The 21,314-nt window shown below is 39.1% G+C and overlaps 2 protein-coding genes across 3 annotated transcripts in view; one reads left to right on the forward strand and one right to left on the reverse strand.

Moving 5' to 3' along the window:
• Positions 1 to 1,467: 1,467 nt before the first annotated feature.
• LOC129333640 (E3 ubiquitin-protein ligase NRDP1-like) lies at positions 1,468 to 8,834 on the forward strand. 2 transcript variants are annotated; one of them, XM_054985442.1, is made up of 5 exons: positions 1,468 to 1,684; positions 2,612 to 2,796; positions 4,341 to 4,506; positions 5,657 to 5,774; positions 6,717 to 8,834. In XM_054985442.1, the coding sequence occupies exons 1-5, from the start codon at positions 1,479 to 1,481 to the stop codon at positions 6,978 to 6,980; spliced, it is 939 nt and encodes a 312-aa protein (XP_054841417.1). In that variant the 5' UTR covers positions 1,468 to 1,478; the 3' UTR covers positions 6,981 to 8,834. The 2 variants fall into 2 exon arrangements, 1 of the variants encoding a protein (XP_054841417.1); XR_008597433.1 differs by lacking the exons at positions 1,468 to 1,684; positions 5,657 to 5,774; positions 6,717 to 8,834 and having other exon boundaries at positions 2,605 to 2,678; positions 4,341 to 4,426.
• Positions 8,835 to 10,467: 1,633 nt separating this feature from the next.
• VIRMA (vir like m6A methyltransferase associated) overlaps positions 10,468 to 21,314 on the reverse strand; it is a 47,471-nt gene continuing 36,624 nt past the window's right edge. Inside the window, exons 16-24 of the mRNA XM_054985157.1 lie at positions 20,139 to 20,356; positions 19,060 to 19,192; positions 18,428 to 18,580; positions 17,260 to 17,420; positions 15,838 to 15,934; positions 13,892 to 14,058; positions 12,210 to 12,541; positions 11,622 to 11,765; positions 10,468 to 10,809 (exon numbers count right to left, since the gene is read on the reverse strand). Coding sequence (XP_054841132.1) covers positions 10,652 to 10,809; positions 11,622 to 11,765; positions 12,210 to 12,541; positions 13,892 to 14,058; positions 15,838 to 15,934; positions 17,260 to 17,420; positions 18,428 to 18,580; positions 19,060 to 19,192; positions 20,139 to 20,356 — 1,563 coding nt within the window. The 3' untranslated portion in view covers positions 10,468 to 10,651. The remainder of the gene's footprint in view (positions 10,810 to 11,621; positions 11,766 to 12,209; positions 12,542 to 13,891; positions 14,059 to 15,837; positions 15,935 to 17,259; positions 17,421 to 18,427; positions 18,581 to 19,059; positions 19,193 to 20,138; positions 20,357 to 21,314) is intronic.

Genomic DNA, 21,314 nt, shown 5'->3' on the forward strand with positions numbered 1-21,314 from the left:
GAATGTACTTAAATATTGTTCAGAAGTTCCAGATCATTATATTTGGATGAAATGTTTCTATTTATTAGTGCATTTAAAGATGAAAAAGAAATGGAAATATCCATTAGTAGACATTAAAGTCCCCGGAGACAATTAATATTCTCTAGAAATGTGACGCAGTAGAAAGAAGCCTGTGATTAAGGCCCATGTTGGCTTTCCTAAAAGGAGACTTTCCTGTTTTGTAGAAGCAGTTGAATTAACAGGACAGAGTAGGTGGTCCTCTTTCACGGCTTGCACACCTGGGAAAAAGCATAGAGTCAGAATTGTATTCAGGTCCTGTAGGTAGGCAGCTATGACATGTCTTCCCGACCTCCTCTGGAAAGTTATTGCACCGAATAGGGGCCATGGTTGAAAAAAGAAGTGGAACAAGCAGCCCCATTCACTCTTGTCTACAGGATGGAATCCTTAAATGGTCACAATCAGGATAATGGAGCTGATGTTGAGACTTTTCCGCACACTCAGCTTATTCCTAGTTTTTGTAGCAGTCAGTCCACAAGGTAGGATTGTTTGGAGCATGGATCTTCCAAATGTCTGCCATCCCTCTCCCTTTTTCCAGTTGTGGACTCAGTTTATTTTCTTCCATACCTGCCTTAAATGATCTGGATTTTTGAGTAAGGTTGTTTTTGCACGTGCTCTTTTGATATAGCACTAGTGGAGGAAGGGAAAAATGGCGATTCTCAGTGTCATGGTAAAGATGCTTTTCCCATATTCAAAGTTCACCCACAACATGAAGTGTTTTGGTTGGCTAATACAGTTTATGGTTGCAAATGAAAGACTGGCACAATGGCAATTCTTGGATCAGTTATAGAATTGAGAAATGTGCATGTATGAGGTTTGCCATTTGATTACACATAGAAAGTGATATCAAATCCCATAATAGCCATAACAACAATAGCCAGAATAACAAGCACAAAAATTTTAAGAAGAGAGGATTATGAACAGGTCCTCAGGAACATCTCCAATCAATATACTACTGTCAGGTTCAGTAAAAAAACAAGAAACCTTGACTCCTGTTTAAAAATAGCAAGAGTTGCATTTTTTTAAAAGATCAAAAATGAAACCACACATTTTCCAGGGCAGAGAAGGAGGGAGGAATAAGAGGGTGTGATCTGATGACAAAAATCCAATCTTGAAAAATGGGTTGGAGGTACGTGAGAGTGGATGACAAAGAACACCAAAGGAAACATTATGCATGAGGAACAAAGACAAGTCAAAATTAGCTTCAAAAAAAGACTAGGGTAAAAGTGGTTCCAAAAGAACCAGGAAAAAAAAAGGAAAAGCCAAGGTGAAAACTAAAAGCACTAGAACATATGCTTAGAAGCAGGTGTGTTGCAAGTGCTCCCTTCCCTTTCAACAGTAACATGAGAAGTGGTTGTGGTTTTCCAACAACACTTATTCTGAGTTTCATTTCTCTGGTGGGCTAAAGGTCTATAGCAAGAATGGGTTATGATACTGAGCGCTTCGTCAATTCTGTTAACGAGGGACTCAAATGCAGCATCTGTCGAGCTGTTCTAGAAGATCCCCTGCAGGCTCCTTGTGAACATGCTTTCTGCTCTTCTTGCATACAAAAATGGCTTACTCTTCATGATAACTGTCCAGAGGACCGTCAACCTCTTGATCAGTCCAACCTTCAACCTCTCAACAGGTATGTAACTGACTTGTGGCACCTTACTACCAAAGATTGACAACTTTATAAATGTAATGGTGGTGCTCCCCCACCTTTTTGTACACTAACTCCAGTTTATCCCACAAGTGGTGGAATTGACTAGACCAAATAACAAGCCTAGTCACTTTTAACTTAGCACCAAAATTCTTCTTGAAAAACAGTGCTGTCTGTAACTGTACTTCACTGAGTCCTGTGGGCATTGCATTCATAATAGTGAATGTCTATTCAATAGACATTATTTAGAATGTACTGGTAGGACTAGATCACTCAGGCCCTACATTTTGGAAAAAACAGGAAAGGGTTTTAGTCAAAATTTTCTCACATTCTAATTGGAAATGGATATGGAATGGTATTCCTTTCAAATAAATCTCTACTGATTTAAAAGAAAAACTGTTATTAATAGTATTAGATGCCATACAGAATAAGTTTAATAATGATCAATATTGGAAGGGCCCTGTGAATAGAGCAGATTTGAACATATTTAAAAGGCATGCCAAAAAATTCAAGCTCTTTGTGTTGTTTTAGACCATGTATTTGAAATTAAAAGCTACTGAATGCTGTGGTAATTATATTGTTATTCAAATTATGAAATACTTGATGTAGATTTAGAAATTAGTATAGCTACAAATTGGAAAAATGATTAGAATGACTTCAGTTTTTAAGTGAATACATTTGAATGCTGGTCTATATTTCTAATCTATTTGGCTTCCAAGATGAAATCTGCCTATATGTATTTTTAGCGTGCTGTTATTAATTATATGAAATTGATATGTAAAATAGATTTGGTTATGAGAATGTATTATTTATTAAGTATTTCCTTTGTAATTTGTGAATCAAATGATACCTTATGAATATAAACAATTTTACTGTACTGTAAAGATGACAAGAATTAACTTCTGTATCCAGGTACATGAAGAATGAACTTAATCGACTACAGCTTCATTGCAGAAATAAAGAATATGGCTGTGAAATGGTATGTTCACTGGAATCCATTGACAGACATGAACACAAGTGTAAATACAACCAGATCCCAACCTTAAATGCTGACAGTCAGAGACGTTTGAGAAACGGATCATTACCTTGCAGTTACGGTGAAGCTCCTTTTTATTTTGAATTTAGAATATAGATCAGGAAGTCCCCGTAGTTGGTGGCTTTATTGAGTGGCATTTTTCTGTGAACTCTCTTTGTGTTCTGTTAGGATTACTTGAAACAATTTGTCTTGTATGAAATTTTGGCACCAATATTTGGGGAACTAACGTTTCCTTACTGATACCACCAAAGTGGGATTTCTTGCACATGTCCAGCCATCGAAAACACTAGCCTAGGGCTAAAATAGATATGATGCAGGAGATCCATGATCTGCATTTCCCAAGGGTTTTTTTTTTTCAAAATTTTACTTTACAGCAGCTGAATATAGTTGCTATTTTGTTTGGGAGTGTCGCACTAGAGGAAGGGGTCCTCAATCCTTACTTCCTATTCCATTTCCATAATCAAAATCCCCCTGCCCCTAAAAGTTGTCATTTGCCATGTACAGAGAAAAAGGTTTCTGCAGATAGTGTGCCTGGCTTCTTTGGACATGATGATTGCTTCTTTTGAAAATGTAGAGCCTGCATTCCTCAACTTACAAATCACAAGATACCTTACACAATTTTTTAAAATTCATTAAAGAGTAAACAAGTTTTTTTAAAAAGTAAACAATATCAACTTTAAATCATCAAATTTGTACTAATGTAAATGCTTAATAAGGCTACAGTGTTAAGGACAGTCACTTCCTGGGAGTAACTCCCATTGAATAACTTGAGACTTACAGTGCAATCCTAAGGAGAGTTATTCCAGTCTAAGCCCATTGACTTCAATGAGCTTAGACTGGAGTAACTCTCCTTAGGATTGCACTGTTAGTCCCAAGTATACCTGCTTGCTCCCTAGGTTTTCACTTGACACTAAAAGTTTAGGAAATTTGGTACCAGGAAAACTGATAAGGGGAGGGTGTTCTGTAATCAGAATGCCACAATTTGAAAAGACCTTTATTTGTACTGATTCTCTCACTTCTGACTATATTTAAGAAATAATGGATCAATAGCATACACACCACCCTTCCAGTGTTTAAATTTGAAGAAAGAAAATTGAGGCACTGAAAACTACCACACCTAGATAACTATACTTGATATGCCACTATTGTCCACTAATTCACTTTAACATTTAACTTACAGTTCTCCAATTGGACTGGTATTGTAACCAATCATTAAATTTCTAATCAATTTTATAACGAGGCAATTTTTAAAATGGAAACTTTTCTATAAAAAATATAGTTGTGGGAATTTTCCATCCCTGGATCAATTTATCAGCCCCACATTTTTTTTTAATGGGAAATCCTAATCAAGGATGTCACATGTCCCATCTAGTTTGGCACCTACGTAGCTGGATAATGTATACAATATAGGAAGCCATTTGCTTGTTAATATTTGATATTTACTTGAAATATCACAGGATGCTGAAACAATTCTGTTTCTGATATGGAAGAAGATAAACAGTACAAAGCAAAGTTCTATGTCCATTGATTTCATTGGACATAGAAGGGCATAACCCAGTTGAGGTTACTTAGGCCTTCCTCTCTAATCACTTGCTTTCTGTTCAGGCTGCTCAGTCCATGTTGAATGGTGCCTAGATAGCCATGTGGCAGAGAATGAAGACCAGGGCCAAGAGTACCCCAGTTGTTCTGGGTACAGCATTCCTCAAGCTGAAAATGCGCTGCACAGTTGTGCATTCTGTTCACAGCTGAGAACAGAAATAAATATGCTGTGGTGAGTAAAGTTACCTCCCTTTTTCTATGACTGTTCACGTTTACTGAAGCATAAAGCACTCATTGAGAGTTCATTATTGCAGCTAGTATCTTTTTGAATTGCCATCACAGCACGATATTGACAGCTTTACTGAACATAAACTGTATTTGTGTGCAAGAAAATACTTTTTAAAAAATGTTCATTTTAAAAGGCATCCTGCTAAACAGCGCTTCTGCCTGAAATGTTGAAGAGTTACTATTAGAATTATGCATGACCTCATTCCCAGACATTTTTTTTACTCTACCTCCTGCAGCAGCCATTTTGTACTTGTGCCCACCATCCAGTATCAGAATTCCAAAGGTACCCACTGGATGAAAAAGGTTGGGGACCCCTGGCCTAGAATGTACTCTCCTTTTCCCTTTTTTTGTCTCTTTTTCTTGGTCTTCCTGCAGCTTTGCTATTCTTTCCATCCTTTTCTGCTGGTACCTCCAAGCTTATTCCTTTAGTTGCTCATCCAGCACTGAACTTTTTGGTAAGTGAAGCTGGAAACGAACACTCTTTCACTTACAAATAAGATTCTGGACAGACCCATTGTCAGAGTATAAAAACAGTTTGATAGGATCGAGTAACATTTCTTGGCTTGTTTTTTCAAAAATATCAGTGACAGATTATCTGTCTATTCTGATCAAAGTCACAGGCCTTGCTCATCTTGTCTTGTTGCTTTTTCCTATTATACCTTGACTTTTGGGAGTTGCTAAGTTCTCCTACACTGCCATCAAACTAAATTGTATAACTCAGAACCAATTTTTGAAACGTATGCATTGTTGTGTGAAAAAGCACACAAAAACCTATTGAAAAATAAGCTGGATAAACTGGTTTTAGGGTTCCGGGAAGATTTTGCCACCATCTATTCTGTGTTTATTACTTCTGCCATTATTAGAAATGTCAGGTCCTCAAGGAGAGGCTGAATTGCTTGTAAAGACTTGTGACATTTGAAGGACTATGAGAAGCTGGCAGAACAGTTTCCAAAGCTTATCACTATTTTTACACAACTGAAGAATATTTGAAATACTATTAGAACAGCTAATTGGAGGAGGGCGGCGATTGCTAGAAATAGTAAGTGGTTATAATGGTTTCAATTTTAGGCTTAATGAAGACAAATATTTTCTAGGTCAGATATGGTCTACAGAATAGAAAAAGCTAAATGCGAAATGGAATTCAGATTAGATTCTCAAAGGAGAGAGATGCAAAAACAGAGTTTTTTGCAAAATGAGATTGATGAGCTCAAGGTAACTGTATGATTTATGTATTACGGAATTACACTGCATTTATCTCCTAGATAATTTGCTTCCCTAAATTGTTGCTTTTAGTGAATTAATGCCACTGCCGAACTCTGTTTTCAATTAGTTGCAATATTTATTTTTTTAAGTAATGCTTTGAACATCAGGTACCCCATCAGACAAGCAGGGAAGTATATATTTAGTGATGAGTGAACACTACCACCAGTCAGATGAAAGTTGAATAGACCTTAATAATTATTCTGCTTTGTAAGCTGGACTGATTCCAAATTCTCTGTCCCCTTTGCTGTGCAACCACTAAAAGCTTTCACTTCCTTCCTTTCCTCACTTATTAGGGCAGCAGGCTCTATATCTCCTGCAAGTATGAGCAGCACTACCCAGGGTTTCTGGAACAATATTTCCCATGCACACAATAGCATCCGGGGATTGAAGCCTAACGTGATAAGACACTGCCCACTCACATTGGTGAACATGGGGAAGAGGAATGGTAGAGAGCAGTGGAGCAAAGCAAGTCCATTTGGGATTTTTCCTAACTTCACAAGGGGTATGGAACTAATCTGAAATGGATCCAGGAAGATCTATGAAATCTGTTTTGTGGACCCATCCAAATTCAGATTCAACACACTATTGATTATTTGCAGTCAGGAGGGCTCAGTAGAGGAGGGCTGGTCTACACAATGTATAGTGCTTCTGCCTACTGGGCCAACCATGACAAAAGATGAGCGTGACTTATGCAAGTTCTTGAGCACATTGTTGCAGTTTTTCCACTAATACAGGGATGTTACCAGAGACAGAAAAAGTATCTATTGGCTAGTGTAACTAGATGGGCCTCCTGAAGTTCTTTGGGAGAAGGGCAAGAGATTGTTTTTCTCAAGAGTGCTTAACAGATACACTTTTCATTTAAAAGTAACTTGCATTGTTAATACTTTTCAGACTCAGATGTCTCAGATGATGTCTGTTATACATAACCTGATGGCAACAGAAAGGCAGCAGCGTCAAGAGCTGGAGCAGGTGCTAACTGAAAAACAGGAATTGCTGGAGGAACTCATGAATTGTCGATTGACTCAGGACATCAACAGAAAAGTGGCAAACTTCCAACCGCGAACTCAACTGGAAAGCATTAATCAAAACCTAAGAGGTTACAGTCATGTAAAGCCGCATCCCAAGTTCCTGCCTCCTCTGAATAATTATCAATAGTTTGTCTGCATTTGGACTTGCTCCCACATAATATGTACATAAATGGGGTGCAGTCTGTCAGTACTGTAGACCTGATCACTTCAGTGAAGCCACGCATGAAAACCTGTACCAGAGACTAGGCAGCAGCTGTTCCTTCAAAGATAGCACCCCATGGGCCTTAATTATTTTATGAAGCCTAAAAAGAGTTAATATAAATATTCATTAAAATGTTACTAAATATTAAATTATTAGAATATAACACATTAATTTTAATTTTTTAATATGAAAAAGAATTTTTCTTGGGATCATCTTTCTTGCCCAAATCTTTTTTTAAAAAATAGTCTCTTTCATGTATAGGAGCTTTCCTCACTGAAAACAGAGTTCTATAAATGAGCAAAGGATGTTTGTAGTGACTCTCCAATGAATTCTACAAATTGGATCTTACATTTTTTCCTGCTCAGTGTCAGCTGATTTCCCATCCCATAAGACTTTCGTCCACACGGGTCATGTGATTTGATAGTCTTTTTGGTGGTCAAAAGGGGACCCTAGCAGAAAAAGTAGTGGGATCCAATCCTAGGAATGCATCAATATTATAGCAACAACAAAAAAACCCTCAAGTGTGCTTAGTTTTCAGATCCAGATAATTCAAAAGCTACTTCAACTACCATATGTCAAATATTGATGGAATCATGGAGACTCCTTAAGTATTCAATCCTTAATGTGTGTGTAGATGCGCATAAGCTAAAACCTGACCTGTTAAAAAGGATGGAATTTAAAGTAAGGGGGAAAGTAAACTATAGACAATAGCTCACATCTTAAAAATGGGTTTCATAGTGCCTTTATTGCAACAAATCCTTTGTAGATAATAATAGCAGCCAAAGGTTTATTTTATAGAAAGAATACTTCTGTAACGTTTGGAATATGTTTCAGAAACAGAATAGTTTCTTCCAAATCAACCTCTAAAGCTGGGATCCAGAGAAGCCTATACAAAACTGCTTCTACACATGTGGGTTACTGATTTTTCTCTTCGCAACCTATGTAATGCTTCTGCAAGAGCAGGGAGGAAACTGCCATCAGAAAGGTGGAGGTGAAAATCCTCATGTGGACTTTGGAGCCTGTTAATTTTATATTGTGGTATGGAATATACTTTACTGAACAACAGAGACTTAGATTTCTCACCTAGCAACTGTTGTGTCATGCATGAAAAAGATACTGTGTCAATATGTCATTTCTCCAAGTCCACTTGGCACTTTTGATACATTCATAAAAAGAGCCTCACTATTCTCTTCATTGTAAAATCCAGTTAGGCAGCCCCCCATCTCATGTCAGCCATTCCATTAGAAATAGTAGGTGGTTCTTGTACTGATGTTTGGTTTCTAGTCCTAGATTAATACATAAATAGCTTTTGGAGACTGAGTGAGTCCCTTGTATAACTTCCTTAGCACTTTAAGAAAAATTGTGCATTAGATTAGGTTTGTAGATGCATCACACAGTTGTATTTTTCCATAAAGGCTACCTTCAGGCACATGCCTGGTAGCTCCTATTACTGAATTCACCAGCCAGCAAGATTTTGAGTTGAATTGCCTTTGCACTCATTTCTTTAAGTATCCCTTTGACCACTTACTACAAAATTATTTAGACTTAAACTTGTTAGTGTAGAATGATAGGTGCTAATTTATTCGAAAATAATTTATGCTTAATTTGTTCAAAGTAACTTAATAAAACTAAGAATGTTTCTTAGTTTACTGGGGGGAAGGAATTAAGTTATAGATACAGATAACCTGATAGGGCACTTGCTATGTTCAGAGAGAAGATTTTCAGAAGAAAAAAATGCCAGTTTATACCTCAAAGATTGGATGATCAGCCAAAAAATAAAAAAACTCTCAGAGAAATGTGGACATCAGTTGTTATAACATCCGTTAAGATGTATGGCTTCAGAATATTAAAACAAGACCTATTTGACAACTGTTGAGTTATTATGGAATGTATGTTGAAAAACAGCCTGTGTGAGAAGAAATAGGATGAAATCTCTGCACCCTCTTCACGGCACTCCTGTAAACTCAGGGTTTATCACCAGAAAGGGCTGCTGGAGAGGGAAGGGAACACAGCAAAAAACCTGCATCTGTCAGAACCTTTTGTTGGATCCAACCCTGTAAGTGTATGGATGCGGGGGAGGGGTGGCCGATATTGTACCTAGTTCATTCACAGATCTATGCAGGTCTCCATTTGTACATCAAGTACAAATGCTTCCTTTTGCATTCAAGGCTATGCTGTGGATTATTTATTGCCACTTCACAGATGGGACAACATTGAGCTACAGAGTCAGTTCGTTGTGGAGAAGGTTTTTGCATAAACCTCTTTACACACTATGTGGGAACATGAGGATAGCTGAAGCTCTCCATGTTTGGGCCTTCCCTATCGTAACCAATGAGTATTGATTTAAAAGAATTTACCTTATCCTTTCCCACCCCACACTCAGAATCTGAAGTTCCCCTATCAGCAACTGTACTATTGGTTTCTGCCATATAAATGAGGATGACAAACTAAAAGCCTATCTATTGATGGAGAAGAAGCACTGGATGCTGAAAAATAATGTGAAAAGTTTAAAAAGAAATGTGTGAAACAGTTGAGGAAGATGAATAAAAAGAAGTATCTCTTGTATCAACTCCATAAGATTTGATCATACATAAAAATTAACGTGAGAACCTTCATCAGCAAGATCAAAAAATCATTTTCTTTACTGCCCAAAATATGACTGTAGGTTGTCAACCATATGGGAGAATATGCCCTGCTCCCTTATCTAAGGCTTAGTAGGATGTTATTTACCAAGTGATGTTAGTCACCACTACCATGAAAAGCTTCAACTGCCTGTTAAAGTGGCAAGACTTTTTTTCTCTAGGTGGTTGGCAATCTTGTTCCACTAGTATCTTTAGCAGAAGATGCCCCCCATCCCCTCCAGGGGGATGAATCACCTTTGCTAGCAGAATGTATTTGTAGGATCCAACTCATGGTTTTCTACAGTTTCTGAAGGATATTAAACTGGAATAGTGATTTAGCAAAAGCTTTAAAAATGTCTGTAATAAAACTACTTTAACTCAAACAGATTGATAAAAGAGCTAAGCAACTGATGAAAGTTTTTGAGAAATTAGTACCTTTAAGAACTTTACATGCAAGAAATACAGAACATCTAGATTTTATATTCTATTTTAAATTCATAAGGGAGTGATCTTTCAAACAGACCCACCATCAACAGTACTGACTTTGATATGGTGATTGTATTGTTGCACAAATACTCCCCCTCCCCTGCATTAAAGAGCTATCATATCATTCAGGAAACGAGAAAATATATTCAGCACTAGCTCAACTATATGCTAAAAGTAGTCTTGTGCTATGGTGGCTACATGTATAGTTGTACTGCTTGCAGCCTGACAAGAAAGCATTGCTAAAGCAAGCCTACATCAGTACTTCTGGCACAATGCCCTATTCTGCCAGAAAATGGAGACAACTGTACACACAAAAAAAGTTTTATTGAAATTTCAGATCTTGTATCAAACAAAATTTGACACCCCCTCCCCCCAAAAAAACTTCTCTCACTGCCACCAGATACCAGTAAGTCTAGCATTGGTCCTCGAGCACACAAGCATTTTGTTGACATCTTGAAACGGTCAGTCAGGATGTTCAAAATGGTCTATTTATCGAGTAAAAGAACGAACATGACGTCCTCTCCCACTGCCTCCACTAATGAATTTTCCTCTTGAGCCACCGCTACTACTGCTATTCGCACTTGCCCAAGATGGCCCGATTCCTCCACGGCCTCTTGAAGCGCGATCACGAGGAGTTGGTCGATAGCCTTAAAATGAGAGGAAAGATCATCAGTAACAGTGAAGTGGTGGTTCCTATCAGGATCTACATAAGGGCAAATATGAATATTACAATCTCCACAAGCAAGGACGCGTAAAAAATCCCTATTTGGCAGGAACTAATATACAGCAACTTTCATTTGCATAAACAACTGAGCATCAGTAACTAAAGGACTAAGCCTTTCTATGCTGTGCAACAGAAAGTATGGGGGACCCAATTAGGATCACTCACAGAAAAGTAAATTTCCATTGAAATCAAGGCAATCAAGTAAAAGTTACGACTGTAGAACATATGGTGTGATCTTACTAGATGAGATCCTGAAATTCTCACGTTCAACTGAATCGCCCATTTTCTGTCATACACTTATTTATTTCTCATTTTATTACATAAAACTATATCTGTCTGATCGTGGCAGATCAGGCATTCGGGTGCAAACAGTCCCCATTTCTACTTGTGGTTGTCAGTGACCAGGAACCCAGTGCTCACATGAGGCACACAGGTGGCTTGGGTCCGGCTGAACTTTTGACTTCCCAAAGCAGAGGCAGGGAGACTTTTACTCCCAGACACACAACATTACTGAACCACCAGTGTTGTTATACCCCCAAAAACTTGAAAATAACACCATGTTAGTGTTTTACCAAACATTTCGTTTCTGAGGCAGTTATAACACATGGAGCTCACTTATGAAATGCTGCAACCTCAAGCGGAAGACCAAATGGGATGTGATATGCTTATCCTGTTATCGTAAGTTCAGTTGGTAATACATACATTTCCATCACACACACTCAAACCTGCACATACCTGCAGAACTTAATGGCCGCAGGGGTGGTAGTGGGCCCCTGTTAAAATTGCTTTGCCCACCTCTGCTTTCATTGTAGGTACCTCGCGGAGAACTTTGTGCACTCCAACTTGACCCTCTAGCCCCTTCACGACGACTGTAATTTCCTAAACAGCAAACATCACTAGCTAAAGCAATTACAAAATGTTTCAACATTCAGCATAAACTGCTAAACTGCAGTTATCTGTAAATGGCACAATCTGCAAATGGCACAATAATGCAGTCCAAGGGAGTAGAATTAAAACTCTGAGCTGGAAGCCTTTAGTTCAAACCTTGCAATTACCATAGTGTCACCTCATTGTGGCCTTACAGAAACTATCCCCTTAAATGATCAGATCCCATCTGTAGCTTATGAATACTACCAGGATTGTTGAAAGAAGGAACAAAATAACAGAAACCACTTTTACTTGCAAAAATCAACAGTAGGAAGTAACAGTGATATCACTAAACTGAAGTGCACTTTGAGGAACACTCTGGATAATGAATTCTTAACCCAAAGGGCACCACCCTTCCTTAAAGTCCACATATCTCGAAGGGACCCAAGAACACACCTTTTGAAGCAGGCGGAGTGAAGAATCTATTCTGGCTGTGAAAGGCACCTCGCCCTCCTCGGTTCCCTGAGAACCCACCACGTGAAGAAATCTTTTGTGAAACTTTTGGTGGTCTCTTGGGAGGCGGTATCCCATCTGGTGGAACCACTTCTTTGCTTTCAGCAGCCACAAAATCATCCACATGCATAGAAGGTGGCCTGCTTGTATTCTGCTTCCTTTGACGAAAGATATCATGGGGCCGGATGCCTTGGCCAAATGCTCCCCTGCCTCTTCCTCTAGGAGGGGGCACAATATGGGCTCTCTTGGCAGGTTCGATGTACTCTGACTTCCCACTATTAAGGTTCAAAATAATGGCATGATAGCTTAAGTTGATGCAAGACATTTTGTCGAACATTGAACAGAGACTTTCCTCCATTCCTTTCCAACTGCCTATCACTACTGATTTGTATGAATTGTTCAAGAAAGTTTGAATGGAGTGGTAAGTAGGGGTGAGCGATTCAGGATTCTGATTAGGAAAAAAACCCAAATCAGCACAAATTGGAAAGATTCGGGATTCCTGAATCAGACCCAGCATTGCTGGCTCGATTTGGAAATACCGAATCAAAGCTTTCCGAAACGATTCAGATCGCTTTGGGTCAGAAGGGGGCGCTTTCAAACTCAGTGTGGCTTACTTCAGCTGACCAGCAGAAGAGGAGGTTCCCCACCCATCAGCTGAAGCCAGCCACAGGGTTTGAATTTAAAGCACCCTGAAAGGGGCAGTTTCAAACCCTGTGCAACTTGCTTCAGCTGACCAGTAGAGGAGGAGGCTCCCCTGCCCATCAGCTGAAGCCAGCTGCGGGGTTTGAATTTAAAGTGCCTCCCATCAGGTGAATTAAGCGGCGGGGTAGAAAGTTTGTCAGTGTTCTCTGAATCTTTGCAGAGCATACTGAAGCGGGTTAATAAGCCATTTCCGAAGCAACTTTCCACTTCCTGAAATCACATATTTCTGACTCTTATCAGAATCACTTATTTCTGGGAAACTCGAATCTTTTTTTGTTGCACACCCCTAACGGTAAGTAGAAAAGAGCAGTTCCAACTTTAACAAGATCTACCAAATCTTAGTGCTGAGCAAAATTCTTTGGATTGGGAGACAAGCGGGAGTATTAGATACAGTTTCTCCATAGCAGCCTCTTCTTAGGACTGCATTTCAGTACCCACATCCTTTTCCCTTGCTCATTGGCACTGGCTCTGACATTGCCTTACTTAATGGCACTGGCTGCTTTGTTCCTCTTTTATCATACTAGCAGGCTTCCAAGGACAACAATTCTCTTCTGCACAATTAAAATAGCCACATCTGTCATATCATAGCCAATTTTGTACTGGCAGATCTGTTTATTAAGTGTTGGAGACTGAAAAGTGTGGAATTATAATTAACTGCACATTGAGCCCCTTCAAATGAATACAGTCAATTTGAATCTCCCCATACTATATGGCCTGGATCCAACCAGCTTTTCTGCTACTGAAAAAGAAAGGGGCAGGGGGGTGGTCCCTTCAACCACTGAAAAGGCCATGCTTGGTGCTTATGGGATCTGCAATGGAAGCTGTAACAAGGTCTGGATACAGCCCTATACTTGCAACCATCAACACCTTTGCAATGAAAAAATCCCTGTCCCCTGCTAGGCAGGCATGTACACATTGGTTACCTGGAAGTTATGAATGTCTCATGTTTGTGTTTGCCAAGTTTAAAGCCTTTCGTGGTTTTTGTCCGACCAGGAGAAGATGGCTCTGATAAAAACGACCTTTCTAACTCTGCCTGCAAGTCAAAGTCACTGCATCCTTTTTCTGACAGGTCAATTAAGTCAACCTTTACCTGTAAAAGTAAAACAAATCATTGCATTTTACTAATTCCCTCGTCCAAATGTAAGCATTCCAGTATCAATGGTGTAAAGGAACATGACACCATGGAGGTGGTTGAGTGAGCAGCCTAAATGAGTGTTAGTGAACTTGCTGATACAGTCCTGAGAAATCCTGCCATAACACTTAAAAGTTATCCTAAGATTGGTCTGGTTCAGATTAGTCATCTTGAACAAAATGGATTGCAGACTTTTCCAGTGGGGGTGTGTTGAATAAAGAACAGGTAGACCAAAGAACAGGTAGAAAAGGTCCAGGATAGGTGGGCTTTGTGGGACGAGAGGTCTGAATTTCTTGTGGGTGTCATGGAGATGTAGATGGTTTTTGGATCCTCTGAGAAAAAAAACTATTAAAGCTGCTGGTCATACCTAGAGTAACCTAGAGCTTTTATGGGCAGCAGAGTGTGTTAGGAGAACGTAAAGGCTACACTGATGCAGGCTAAATTGCATTACCATCATAATCACCATTTGCTACTACCATTCTGCTCTTTTATTACTGGCTTTTTATTAGACTGTTTCTATTATTTCATTCTCTATTTATTCTCTCATCTTTTATTCTATTTCATTCTCGCTTTTATTTCTGTGTATCACTAAACCATTTAACTCATTTCAGCGAAGCTACGGTCTGGGCATTTCATAAAGGTTCAGAGTGGGATAAGGAGGCAACATGAGCCCAATTAACACGACTAATACAGACCAGGCCTCTCTGTCTCTTAGCATTGCAATAGATATTGCATTTTTAACCTGTAAATGTAGGTCATATGCGCAAGAAACAAAACACGCATTTTCAAACACGTATTATAGAAGTGAACATGCCAAAAGGAGGTTGTGTTGGCCATGGCTCTCTACTGTGTATAACATATCTTAGCAAACACATTAACTACCACATAATGTGTGAGGTTACTTTCTAAGATTTCATTATGTTGTCCAGAAGATAATGGGCCACATGTATTCAGAAGCAGCAGCTGTATATTGCAAGGGATATCTGATGAACTTAGTTAGCGGCCTTGACTAAACCAGCATTCCAACACAAACTATTTACTTCAAAAGTGTCACCACAAACTCACTGCTGTGTTCTGCACAAGATAAATTAGCAAGATAAGCCCTTCAAAGTAGAGAAACCTTTGATTGATTAAAAGGAATGTAAGATTAAATGAAAGTGTTACTTCCTCTACACAGAATCAGTGTCATGCTTGGATGTGAGACATTTGGGCTTAAGCCCAATCTGAACATAGGAAGGCCAGGTATAAATATTTTAGAAAATATGGTGATATGGCTGGGAGGTTTGCTGTCTGAAAAAGAAAAACAATCTCAATAGGTAAGTCCAAGTCCTCGGTCACCTCTAAAATAGTTTGTTGGAGTCCATCCTAAAAGTGTTATTTGCCCTTTGCTATCAGGTACCAGTTTTGTCCCTCTAATTCCTTTTCACATAATTATGTGTTGCTCTTGATATTAACAAATGCTACTGATAACTCAGTTTCTCTCTCTGGAGTTTTAAAAGTCTGCTCTTAGTATTAAATCCCTGCCAGGGTAGTGCAGTGGTTAGAGCGGTGGGAGACCCAGTTTTAAATCCCCATTCTGCCACTGAATCTTGCGGGTTGAGCTTGGGCCATTCTTAGCCTAACCTATCCCATAGGGTTGTTGTGAAGATAAAATGGAGAGGAGAACATTGGCAGCGGCTTTGGGTCCCCTACGGGGGAGAAAGACAGGGTATAAATGAAATAAATAAACAGATTTACCATGTCTAGGTCAGTTTCAATTTCTTCAGCCTGGAATGGTGAGAACCACATAGACTTCAACTGGTCATCCATGACGTCTGCCAAGACATATGCAGTCCTGTAATGTCAAATGCAATTCTGATTGGTGATAGGAAGTTCCATCAAGTCACAGCTGACTTATGGTAACCCCATAAGGTTTTCAAAGTAAAAGATGAACAGAGGTGGTTTGCCATTGCTTGCCTCTGCACAGTGACCCTGGACTTCCTTGGTGGACTACCAACCAAGTACTAACCACGGCTGAGCCAGTTTAGCTTTTGACATGTGACAAGATTGTGCTAGCCTAGGGCTTCTATTTTGGTTAGTGATAGGAATTTTCTATTGTATTTTCCAACTCCTCTGAGCAACCTGTGCATGAAAGCAGTTTGTATAGAAAATTTGTACGCCATATCTCCAGACCAGATTTATGTAGCTCACAACTAAAATAATGAAACAAAACCAATAAAGCCAATAAAAACAAGTCAATTAAAGAAAACAAAATACAAGCCAGAGCATGAAAGTGTATGAAACACAGCAGCTGGTAACAGTATTGATTTTAAAAACCTATGGCTATGAGCAGACCATGAAACAGCTAAAAAAAATTGAACAACTTAGTTAGAAGTGGTGAAGAGAAATGTTTTTGGCCTGGTGCCTAAACAAAATTATGTCTCTGCTGCAGTCAGGTCCTCCTGAGTTCCAAGTCACTATTTCTTTATCAATTCTTGCTCCTTCCTGTCCGGTCTAAAATTTATTGAAACCCTCCTGAAGAAGGTACTATATTACTTGTATGTCCTGTCTGGCATCTAGTATACTAGTTTGTCTATTGCTGTAAAAAATGAATATTCTACCCTTCTACCCAACCAAAGACATGGTTTGAAATAAATACATGGTACATAACAGTAGTAGGCACCAAATAAGATGCAAATAATTTTAGAAATGTTTGCAGCAAAGAGAGAGAGAAGAGAAAAATACATTGGATTCCTGCTCAATTCAAAGTGAGAGACAGGGCAGACAGTAGAATTAATGCTAGATTACTCATTGCCAATTTGGTTCCAGCCTTTGTGAAGAAAGGCAGGCTGGAGCTCCTGAGCAAAGTCAACTAAACAAGAATGAGGAAAGTCAGGATAAACAGAGAAACCTGTCAAAGAATTGCTTGGGCAATCTGAATAAATAAAGTCAGCAGAGCCTACTGACATTTATCCCCAAATAATCCTGAAGGAGCAAGATGGGCAACTTGCAAAACTACAACCTGTTTATCTGTGAGAGAGAGAAAAGGGAATGGTGGAGGAGTTAGGGAATGCATAGAAAGCTTGATTTAAATAAATGCATTTATTTTTTAGTTCCTCATGCAGTAACACACAAAGTAGAACTTCTCTCAGACATAAAGAGAGATCTCTGAAACCTTACCTATTATTAAAGAGATTCTGGAGAGATTCTGGTGGAGGTAGAACTGGCTCTATATCCTGGTCACTCAAAGGGCAAGGATCACCAGCAGATTCCAGCATCTGCCGCAGTCCAACGACATTGTCCAATAAAGACTCCAGACTCTCATCCTCTTTAGAACGCTCCTGTGCAAGAAATACTCTAGTCACTACTTAAATTCTCTTTAAGGACCCTTCCGACTTGACACAGACATAGCAGATTGTTAGTAATTCTTTTTAGATTCACATTATCTACATAGCCCCTTCCCATTCTGCAATTCTGGGTCAGTATCATTCAAGCTTCCGGTGAAATTATGAGGCTAAGTTACATCATCGTGATTTTTCCAGAGAAATCTTGAGACTTCTTCATGTTTTTCAAAAGCATTTTTGAGAATCATATTGTTGCCCAATTGTTTTATTACAGGGTATGACTGAGTAGCTTGAATAAAGTAACTAATCTTTGACATTCTCATTATTAGAAAAAAATGTAGCTTTTGCCTCCATAACATGCAGCTCAACATACATGTTCTGATGTCACCAACTTGTACATAACTGGCAGCCACTTGAAGGGTTAAGAATGCACACTGTACTGATAGCCCAATACCAGACAACTTGAACTAACGTGAGTGGAGGGACAGACATTTAACACAGGGCTGCCATTTTCAGCAGCAACCCCATCACCTTTGCAATGTGTAGCCTAACCTTCAGCAATACTAGAAAATCTGAAGCAGGCAATGAGACAACTAGTTCACTGGACTAGTTCACAGTTCCCCTGATTCATAAACAAAACATTTTCCAGAAGGATGTCTTAAACTCATGTTTACCCTCACAACTGCATATAGGCCATCCAACGGCATTAAAGCAGATCTGCATACATTCTTTATGTATACATCTCACCTACATGATCTGCCCACATTTTCTGACAGATTGCACGTGTGCCAATTACTATGTGAACTCGCCCACACTTGCTATCAAAAGTTTTTGTGCAACACCAAAGTTTGTTGCCTCTTCAACTAAGACAAGCCTAGAGCAACAAAAGAGATCTATTTTACAATTCTTTCATTAGCAACCATCAACATCTGAACAATATATGTGCAGTACTCAGTGATGAAGCAAGATATATTCAGAACAAGCTGACAGACATTATTATATACCAAAATTAGTTTCTCCAGTTCAAGGAGCAGATTCTCAGGAGTTTCATCTTTGTTCTGTAACTGATATTTTAATTCTGCAGTAGTAAGACCCAGTGTTCTGGCAGGATGGGTTCCATCTACTTCCACAAGACTTCCATCATCTCCACAACATCCCTGCGGAACATTAAAAAGTGGGTTACATGACAGAGTGCTGCCAAGTTTAAAAGAAACTGCACAATAGCAACATATTGCTGCAAACTGATGAGCCCTACTGTGTCATCCATAAAAATAAAATACCTGGGAGGGTAGAGGGGTCACACTGAGCCTGACACCAGCTGCAAAGGGGAGAAGATCTAAACTTCATTAATATTTTACTTTGGCAGCAGCAGACACCAGGGATGAAGTATTTTTTCAATTTCACTCTACTGTCTCATTTCGGTTTCTCATTCAGTGAAATTGCTGCTTTCAGAAGACTGAAGAAATTTTATCCATTCCCCCCCCCCCTATTTCTCTGGATCAATTCAACCTCTGTCCCCCTTTACATGCCTGAAGAAAAATGTTGCTACTTACTTTATGGGTTGTTTCTTAGTGTTGAATTGTAGCCTAAATATATAAAACAAAGGGGAAATACCAGAATTTTTTCCCACACTTACCAAGATGTCAGAATTTAGTATCTGTCTCATGAAATCCAAAAATGAAGAGGCAAGTTCTCCAGGGTCCTTACTAAAGCTGCTTACAACTCGCTTCAGTACAGTTTGCAGAGCACCGCAGTGTTTTCTTAGAGAACTGTTTTTGTTTCAAAGAGAAATCTTTTAGTCATCGAATTCTTTTAAAGGGTACATACACACATGAAAAAAAAAATTAAGGGAGCAAAAGCAGCTAATACAGTGTCATATAGTGGCTAGAGTAACTTACTAGGATTTAGGTGACCCAGGTGTGATTCTGCCTGTTCTGCCATGGAAGCTCACTGGGTTACCTTGGGCCAGTCAAACTCTCAACCTAATCTACCTCAGAGTTTGTTGTAAGGGGTGGGGGAGAAATGGAAGAGAGGAGAATGATGTAAGCTACTTTGGGTTCCACCTGGGAGAAAGGCAGGGTATAAATGAAGTAAAATAAAATACAAAATAAACACAGGCAATTTCACAAATGCAAACAAATGGTTGCCTCTGTGTGAACTTTATATTTTGACATTTCTAAATGACAAAGAATTGAATTGCAGCTAACATCCTACATTAGAGCAATGAGGTCTGCATAGCTTGGGTTCAACAGAGGATTTAGATGTTTGCCAACTGTCTCTTTCCATGGCAGCCATCAGTTTTCTTCCTCCTGCTGTTCCTCAGAGGAACAGCGCTTGGGGAAGTAGCATTTGAGGCTGCACAGAGAGGGGGAAGTCATGATTCATGGACTAAACTGCCTTCTGTCTGCAGAAAGCCCTGGTGGATCCAAGCCTACAACCGTCTGCCAGAAACTTACATCCCAAAATTCAAAAATTTCATATCAAATTTCAGCTGTAAGAATTTTCAGAGCAATACTGTAAAAATGCACATTCCAGCACCAAAAGAAAAAAAAAAGCTGTGATGCCAACCTGAGAAGTCTGAACGAGTATTCAAGCCCTGATACCTTCCATTCTTTTCTAGCAATTTTCTCCATTGCAAGTCCCACTGAAATGAATGGGAATTGCACACATAGAACACACAGGTATACTTAGAAACACTTTGACAATAAAAGGTACCTCTTCAAGTGATAGAATCCATAGTCGTGCTCTGTAAGGAACATCATTGTTCTAATACAAGTCAGCAAGCAGTTATAGCTACTCTCAGCATTAGTGAGTGTTTCCATCAGAGAGTCACAGATGGAAGTCAGGAGTTCCTTACTGGGCAACGAATTGGAAAGCTGCTCCAACTCAGAGAGAGTGCTCTCAGAAGAGGTTGGCAAGATCAGGGCAATATCCTGCAGAGAAGAAACCACAGTATATACACTACTGTACTTAACTGGCAATGGCACTACAGGTTACATCTGGGATTCAAAAAAGTACTTGTTAGTGACAGAGGAAGATATAACTATCTTAAATAAAAGTAAATAAATATTTCAAGAGAACCAAAGGCTTGTGCTAGCTTAGTAATTTTTTTTAAAAAATTCTTTGAACAGCAGCCTTGTCCATTCCACAGAAAAACTGATTTTCCAGTTTAACTTGAATTGCTGCTATATGCCAATAAAGGCTAACTTGACTTGAAAAAACTGATTTTGAGACTTACTTTTAACCACAAAGTTGTTTGCCACACAACCGTTCACAAAACATGAAACCAGAACATCTTGGGCACACAGGTTTTGGGATGCAAACTGAAGCGAAATTAGCATAAATCATCCCATTCCCCTCTTGAGGTCCACAAGCAATTTCTGCTACTGAATCCCCATTCTAGCAGCATCTCCCAGGTGAATCCTACCCTCTGTTCCAAAGGTTTTCCAATTCCCAGAAAGAGCTTTTTATAAGGTGCAGAAAACTGCAGGGGGAAATACTCTCTCTGTAAAATTCTTCTGTTCATAGGATCCAACCCACTGTGTGATTGTTTTTAAAGAACAATGCACTGAAAAAAGTAGATCCAGAGGAGTTAGCCGTGTTAGTCTGTAGTAGCAAAATCAAAAAGAGTCCAGTAGCACCTTTAAGACTAACCAATTTTATTGTAGCATAAGCTTTCGAGAATCACGTTCTGTGCAAAGATAGAGTAATTTGCTTTTTTGAAGTCAACACTCTAGGATACAACCTGAAGAGGACTGTTTTTACTTGCACCTACCGTAGTGTTACTAACTCAGTGAGACTGGCTTGTTTGGAACCTCATACAAACAGCTTAACTCACTTTAAAAATACCATGGTAGTTAGGTAAAGATTTTTATGACAGGACAGCAATTA

Source organism: Eublepharis macularius, chromosome 7 (assembly GCF_028583425.1).
Source record: "Eublepharis macularius isolate TG4126 chromosome 7, MPM_Emac_v1.0, whole genome shotgun sequence".
NCBI classification, from domain to species: domain Eukaryota; kingdom Metazoa; phylum Chordata; class Lepidosauria; order Squamata; family Eublepharidae; genus Eublepharis; species Eublepharis macularius.

Coding starts and splice junctions, on each gene's coding strand:
- LOC129333640 (XM_054985442.1), top strand. CDS start 1,479: ATGGGTTATGATACTGAGCGCTTCGTCAATTCTGTTAACGAGGGACTC. Junction 1,685..2,611: donor AACCTTCAACCTCTCAACAG/GTATGTAACTGA, acceptor TTCTGTATCCAG/GTACATGAAGAATGAACTTA. Junction 2,797..4,340: donor ATCATTACCTTGCAGTTACG/GTGAAGCTCCTT, acceptor CTTTCTGTTCAG/GCTGCTCAGTCCATGTTGAA.